A 7,722-nucleotide genomic window follows, 5' to 3' on the forward strand; every position below is an offset into this window, starting at 1 on the left:
CACTGCAATCTCCGCCTACCAGGTTCAAGCGATTCTCCTGCCTCAGCCTCCAGAGTAGCTGGGATTATAGGTGCCCACCACCACACTGGGCTAATTTTTGTATTTTTAGTAGAGATGGGGTTTCACCATGTTGGCCACGCTGGTCTCCAACTCCTGACCTCAGGTGCCTCGGCCTCCTAAAGCGCTGGGATTACAGGCGTGAGCCACCGCACCCAGCCTTTTTTTATTTTATTTTATTTTATTTTATTTTTTTACTTTTTGTAGAGATGGGGCCTTGCCATGTTGCTCAGGCTGGTCTTGAAGTCCTGAGCTCAAGCAATCTACTCACCTCAGCGGGACAAATCTACTTTAGATTGAGGGGCAGAGAAGGGCTCCCTGAAGAAGGGATGTTTGCACTGAGACCCAAAGGATCAGAATAAGAAGGAGAAGAGGGAACAGTGGGAGTGATAGTCCTGATATCAGTCCCATGGCCCTATGGATTCCCAGATCTATGGGTTCTGGTGTGGATACAACAGGTAGACAAGGAGGCGACCGCACGAGATAAGGTTGGGGAGGTGAGCAGGGTCCGATCACACAGGGCCATGCAGCTGTGGCAAGATTCTGCCAGTTTTTAAGCCTAACACACAGTACTTTGGTCATAAATGTTAGTTGCAACATCATACGCCACTCACAGCAACTCTATCAAGTTGGGTTCTCAGTCTGGCTTCTCGAGGAGGAAAGAGAGGGTCCGGGAGGCTCCCACATGAGTCACTACCTGAGCTGCATGCACATTATAGAGGTTTCCCAAATCTCCCACCTCGGCCTCCCAATGTGCTGGGATTGCAGGCATGAACCGCTGCACCCAGCCCACAAACTGCAATTGCTGAATTGTTTTTTTCTTCTTCTTCTTTTTTTTTTTTTTTTTGAGATGGATTCTCGCTCTGTCGCCCAGGCTGGAGTGCAGTGGCGCGATCTTGGCTCACTGCAAGCTCCACCTCCCGGGTTCACACCATTCTCCTGCCTCAGCCTCCCAAGTAGCTGGGACTACAGGCGCCCGCCACCACGCCCAGCTAATTTTTTGCATTTTTAGTAGAGACGGAGTTTCGCCGTGTTAGTCAGGATGGTCTTGATCTCCTGACCTCGTGATCCGCCCTCCTCGGCCTCCCAAAGTGCTGGGATTACAGGTGTGAACCACCGCGCCTGGCCTGCAATTACTTAATTTATTTGTCTGTTCCCCCAACCAGGATGTAATCTCTATGAGAGCACATATACATAGAGTGGTGTGGCCAGGCACGGTGACTCACACCTGTAATCCTAGCACTTCGGGAGGCCAAGGGGGCCAGATGACCTGAGGTCAGGAGTTCGACACCAGCCTGGTCAACATGGTAAAAACCCTATCTCTACTAAAAATACAAAAATTAGTCAGGCATGGTGGCAGATGGCCTTAATCTCAGCTGCTCGGGAGGCTGAGGCAGGAGAATCCCTTGAATCCAGGAGGCAGAGGTTCTAGTGAGTCCAGATCGTACCACTGCACTCCAGCCTGGGCGACAGAGTGAGACTTCTTCTCAAAAAAAAAAAAAAGAAAAAAAAAGAGCAATGACCCGGCAAATGTTCCGTAATACTCTGTTCTCCAAAACAAATGTTTTTAAATCCGATTTGTATTTTCTGCCAATTTCCGTGGTTTAAATACTCCACCTTGGTTAATATCAAGTTGACAACTGACTTCACTGAATGTGGAGTTGGGCAGTGCTGTGTAGCAGCATGCTATTATCTAACATCTCCTTTTTGAGTTTTTGGTTTGTTTATTTTGTTTTTTGAGACAGAATTTTGCTCTGTTGTCCCGGCTGGAGGGCCATGGCACAATCTCGGCTCACTGAAACCTCCCAGATTCAAGGGATTCTCCTGCCTCAGCCTCCCGAGTAGCTGGGATTACAGGCACCCACCACCATGCCTGGCTAATCTTTTGTATTTTTAGTAGAGACAGGGTTTCACCATGTTGCCCAGGTTGGTCTTCAACTCCTGAGCTCAGGTGATCCACCTGCCTCAGCCTCCCAAAATGCTGGGATTACAGGCGTGAAACACGGTATAGGTTCACGTCTAGGTCTCTTAAAGGACTCCATGAGCCGTGCCCGTCACCCTGACACTGCCTGAGAGTGCCCACCTGCCTCTGAGCCCCCATCCATACACTGCACCTTACCTGAGACCGTGGAACTGATGAAGATGGTCACACCGGTGGGCGGAGGTGGTGGGAGGGGGCCGGCTTCACCCTGCAGAAGCCGCCGGCGGGTACTCGGGCTGAGGGGGCCCATGCTCATTGCTGCCCACCCACTGAGATGACCCTTCCCCTAGAAAGGGCCTGGGGCTCAGAGACCTCACGCCAGCAGCCAGGCAGCCTTCCTGGGAGGCCAGCCGGGCAGGGCCATCAGGAACAGGGAGTCAGTTTCACCTTCGGAGGCTCCCCCAGTGACCTGCAGCTCCCACCACCTCCAGCGCCTCTGGGGAGCTGAACCAGCTCCTCTCCACTGCTTTCCTTGGTCTGCAAGCACTCATGGAGGGATATTAGACACTGGCCTCCCCGCCAAGACCTCTGGATATTGGCTTTGGCTTTTCTAAGCACGGGAGTCCTCTTCCCAGCTCCTCGTCCTCAGAGCTCAGTGGTCGCCACAGCAACTGTGGTTTCCCAGTGCTGGGAGTGGGGCCCGGGGACCAGCCAACCTCTTGAACACCTGGGTCCCCTGGGGCCTGCCCATGTAAATTGAGCCTGAACCCAGGTGTACGGAGGAGATGCTGGGAGCCATGCCCAGCCCCACAGCCCAGACAAGAAAGACACACGCTTGACGAAAGTCTCACTCCGTCCTGCCCTTACCACCCCCTCCCACGAGGCAAAATCCTTCCACGTCCAGGCACTGCACGTACTATTTCAACCAGCTGTTCTCACCTGGGGACCATTCAGCCCCCAGGGGACACTTGCAATGTCTGGAGACCTTTTCAGTTGCCACGACTGGGGGATGATACTGGCATCGTGTGAGTAGAGACCGGGGATGCTGCTCAACATCTGACGCCCAGGAAGCCCCCCACAAAGAATGATCCATCCCCAGTTATCAGCAGTATTGAAAAACTGAGAAACCAGTTTTAGGCCAGGTGCAGTGGCTCATGCCTGTAATCCCAGCACTTTGGGAGGCCGAGGCAGATGGATCACTTGAGGTCAGGAGTTCAAACCAGCCTGGCCAACATGGTGAAACTCCGTCTCTATGAAAAATACAAAAATTAGCTGGGCATGATGGCACAGGCCTGTAGTCCTAGCTACTTGGGAGGCTGAGACAGGAGAAACACTTGAACTCAGGAGGTGGAGGTTGCAGTGAACTGAGATCGCGCCACTGCACTCCAGCCTGTTGACAGAGCAAGACACCGTCTCAAAAGAAAAAAGAAAAAAGAAAGAAAACAGTTTTAAATCAACTCTAGTAGCTGGGCACGGTGGCTTGTTCCAGTAATCCCAGCTATTCAAGAGGCCAGGGTGGGAGGATCACTTGAGCCAGGAGTTCAAAACCAGCCTGGGCAACACAGTGAGACCTCATCTCTGCAAAAAAAAAAGCTTTTTAAAAATATAGACATGGGCCAGGAGCAGTGGTGTCTCACGCCTGTAATCTCAACACTTTGGGAGGCCAAGGCGGGCGGATCACCTGAGGCCGGGAGTTTGAGACCAGCCTCACCAACATGGAGAAACCCCCTCTCTTCTAAAACTACAAAATTAGCCGGGTGTGGTGGTGCGTGCCTATAATCCTAGCTACTCGGGAGGCTGAGGCAGGAGAATCACTTGAACCAGGGGGGTGGAGGTTGCAGTGAGCTGAGATCCTGCCACTGCACTCCAGCCTGGGCAACGAGAATGAAACTCTGTCTCAAAAAAAACAAAAACAAACAAACAAAAAAAACAATGTAGCCATGGCATGGTAGTGTAGCCTGTTGTCCCAGCTACTAGGGAGGCTGAGATGGGAGGATGGCATGAGGCCAAGAGTTCAAAGCTGCTGTGAGCTACGATCACGTGCCTGTAATCCCACCGCTTTGGGAGGCCAAGGTAGATGGATCACTTGAGGTCATGAGTTCAAGACCAGCCTGTCCAACATGGTGAAACCTGTCTCTACTAAAAATACAGAAATTAACCGGGAGTGGTCGTGCACCCCTGTAGTCCCAGCTACTCAGGAGGCTGAGGCAGGGGCATCGCTTGAACCTGGGAGGCAGAGGTTGAAGTGAGTCAAAATCATGCCACTGCATTCCAGCCTAAGTGACAGAGGGAGACTCGCTCTCAAAAATAAATAAATAAATAAATAAATAAATAAATAAATAAATGAACAATAAGATTAAATAAATAAATAAACTCTAGCTAGTTATCTTTGCCTGCAGGAGGTTTGTTGTTATGTGATACAGGGTCTTGCTCGAGGCTGGAGCACAGTGGTGCGATCATAGCTCACTGCAGCCTCCATCTCCTGGGCTCGAGTGATCCTCCCATCTCAGCCTCCCAAGTAGCTGGGACTACAGGTGTGCACCATCATGTCTGGTTAATTTTTTTTGTTTTGTTTTGTTTTTTGAGACGGAGTCTCGCTCTGTCGCCCAGGCTGGAGTTCAGTGGCGCAATCTCGGCTCACTGCAAACTCTGCCTCCCAGGTTCATGCCATTCTCCTGCCTCAGCCTCCTGAGTAGCTGGGACTACAGGTGCCCGCCACCACGCCCGGCTAATTTTTATATTTTTAGTAGAGACAGGGTTTCACCGTGTTAGCCAGGATGGTCTCAATCTCCTGACCTCGTGATCCGCCCGCCTCGGCCTCCCAAAGTGCTGGGATTACAGGTGTGAGCCACCGCGCCCGGCCATGTCTCATTAATTTTTTTTTTTTTTTTTTTTTTTTTTTTTTTTTTTTTTTTGAGGCGGAGTCTCGCTCTGTCGCCCAGGCTGGAGTGCAGTGGCCGGATCTCAGCTCACTGAAGCTCCGCCTCCCGGGTTCACGCCATTCTCCTGCCTCAAGACTCCCGAGTAGCTGGGACTACAGGCGCCCGCCACTGCGCCCGGCTAGATTTTTGTATTTTTTAGTAGAGACGGGGTTTCACCGGGTTAGCCAGGATGGTCTTGATCTCCTGACCTCGTGATCCGCCCGTCTCGGCCTCCCAAAGTGCTGGGATTACAGGCTTGAGCCACCGCGCCCGGCCCATTAATTTTTTTAAAAAGAATTTTGTCTAGAGTCTGGGTACAGTGGCTCATACCTATAATCCCAGCACTTTGGGAGTCCAAGATGGGCGAATCATTTGAGCCCAGGAGTCCAGGATCAGCCTGGCCAACATGGTAAAACCTTGTCTCTACTAAAACTACAAAAATTAGCTGGACATGGTGGTGCACACCTGTAGTCCCAGCTATTTGAGAGGCTGAGGCATGGGAATCGCTTGAACCTGGGAGGCAGAGAGGTTGCAGTGAGCCAAGATCATACCACTGCACTCCAGCCTGGGTGACAGAGTGAGACTCAGTCTCAAAAAATAAAAATTAAAATAAAATAAAAATTTTTGGCCAGGCACAGTGGCTCACGCCTGTAATCCCAGCACTTTGGGAGGCCGAGGTGGATGGATCACCTGAGGTCAGGAGTTCCAGACCAGCCTGGCCAACATGGTGAAACCCCGTCTCTCCCAAAAATACAAAAAATTAGCTGGGCGTGATGGCACACACCTGTAGTCCCAGCTACTTGGGAGGCTGAGGCAGGAGAATGACTTGAACCTGGGAGGCAGAGGTTGCAGTGAGCCGAGATCGCACCATTACCCTCCAGCCTGGGCAACAGAGGTGAAACTTCATCTCAAAAAAATTTCTTTTTTCGGTAGAGATGGGGTCTCACTGGGTTGAGTTCAAGGCTGGCACTTGGCAGGCTCCTGGCAATAAGGGATCCTCCCACCCGAGCCTCCCAAAGTGCTGATATTACAAGCGTGAGCCCCCACGCCCAGCCATGATCTGACATTATTGAAAATGCCCTCGCGGCCGGGCGCGGTGGCTAAAGCCTGTAATCCCAGCACTTTGGGAGGCCGAGACGGGCGGATCACGAGGTCAGGAGATCGAGACCATCCTGGCTAACACAGTGAAACCCCGTCTCTACTAAAAAATACAAAAAACTAGCCGGGCAAGGTAGCGGGCGCCTGTAGTCCCAGCTGCTTGGGAGGCTGAGGCAGGAGAATGGCGTAAACCCGGGAGGGGGAGCTTGCAGTTAGCTGAGATCCGGCCACTGTACTCCAGCCTGGGCGACAGAGCAAGACTCCGTCTCAAAAAAAAAAAAAAAAGGAAATGCCCTGGCGACCTGAATCCTGCCCCACCTCTTCGCAGCAGTAGCAAACCACCACTGGAGGCAGAGAGAACACGCGTGTACCTTCGCATCCATGACTCTGGTTTGAATGCCGGCTCTTCCATCGCCCTCCTGGAGGACTTACACAAGTGGCCTCCCTCCCAGGGCCTCAGCCGCATAGTCTGTGAAATGAAAATAAGAGCCATTCAGGGCGTTCGTCTCTGCAGCAATACATGAGGTAGCGCAATGTGTTAGCAGATCAAAATTAATGCCAAAAAATATCCACCTTGAACAAAACATCAACAAGGCAGTTGGGAGATAGGTCTGTAAAATGCCCAGCATGTAGTGAGCCCTCAACAAAACAGTGATATTGATTCTACTGAGTCAACTGTATTTTCAAACCTTTGTATCTTTGCTCTTACTATCCTCTCTGCCTCGACTTCCCTTCCCTGCCTTGTCCACCCAGGACAGACTCTGCCATTAAGGGATCCCCAAGAGCACCCTCAAGTTCCATGATTCCTTAGGACTCAGAGAATTTAAAAATGGTGTTATATCCCAGACGAGGTGGCTCATGTCTGTAATCCCAGCACTTTAGAAGGCCAAGGAGGGCTAATCACTTGAGGTCAGGAGTTGGAGACCAGCCCGGCCAACATGGTGAAACCCTGTCTCTACTAAAAATACAAAAATTAGCTGGGCATGACGGTGCATGTCTGTAATCCCAGCTACTTGGGGGGCTGAGACATGAGAATCCCTTGAACCCGGGAGGCGGAGGTTGCAGTGAGCTGAGATCACACCACACCCAGTCTCGGCAACAGAGCGACATTCCATCTCAACACAAAACAAAACAAAACAAAACAGAAAAAGCTGTAAAATAGGTACTCATAGGTTATGATGAATGGATATAAATTAAAATCAGCCAAGGGGCCAGGCACAGTGACTCATGCCTATAATCTCGGCACTTTGAGAGGCTGAGATGGGGGATTGCTTGAGCCCAGGAGTTCAAGACCAGCCCGGGCAATAAGGGAGACGGCGTCTCTACAAAATAAAAAATTATCCAGGGCCAGACGTGGTGGTTCACGCCTGTAATCCCAACACTTTGGGAGTCCAAGGGTTCAAGACCAGCCTGGGCAACATGATGAAACCCCATCTCTACAAAAAAATTGAACAATTAGCCAGATGTGGTGGTGCATACCTGTAGTCCCAGCTATTCACAAGGCTGAGGTGAGAGGATCACTTGAGCCTGCGAGGCAGAGGTTGCAGTGAGCCAAGATCGCAACACTGTACTCCAGCCTGGGCAATGGAGCGAGACCCTATCTCAAAAAAAAAAAAAAAAAAAAAATCAGCTGGGCATGGTGATTCATGTCTGTGGTCCTAGCTACTTGGGAGGCTGAGATGAGAGAATCACTTGAACCCAGGAGGTTGCAGCTGCAGTGAGCCA

The 7,722-nt window shown here is 51.2% G+C and overlaps 1 protein-coding gene across 1 annotated transcript in view; it reads right to left on the reverse strand.

Moving 5' to 3' along the window:
• NWD1 (NACHT and WD repeat domain containing 1) overlaps positions 1 to 2,648 on the reverse strand; it is an 81,855-nt gene extending 79,207 nt beyond the window's left edge. Inside the window, 1 exon segment of the mRNA XM_073015755.1 lies at positions 2,177 to 2,648. Within this exon segment, the coding sequence (XP_072871856.1) occupies positions 2,177 to 2,294 (118 nt within the window). The 5' untranslated portion in view covers positions 2,295 to 2,648.
• Between the last annotated feature and the right edge of the window lie 5,074 nt (positions 2,649 to 7,722).

Source organism: Chlorocebus sabaeus, chromosome 6 (assembly GCF_047675955.1).
Source record: "Chlorocebus sabaeus isolate Y175 chromosome 6, mChlSab1.0.hap1, whole genome shotgun sequence".
NCBI lineage: Eukaryota > Metazoa > Chordata > Mammalia > Primates > Cercopithecidae > Chlorocebus > Chlorocebus sabaeus.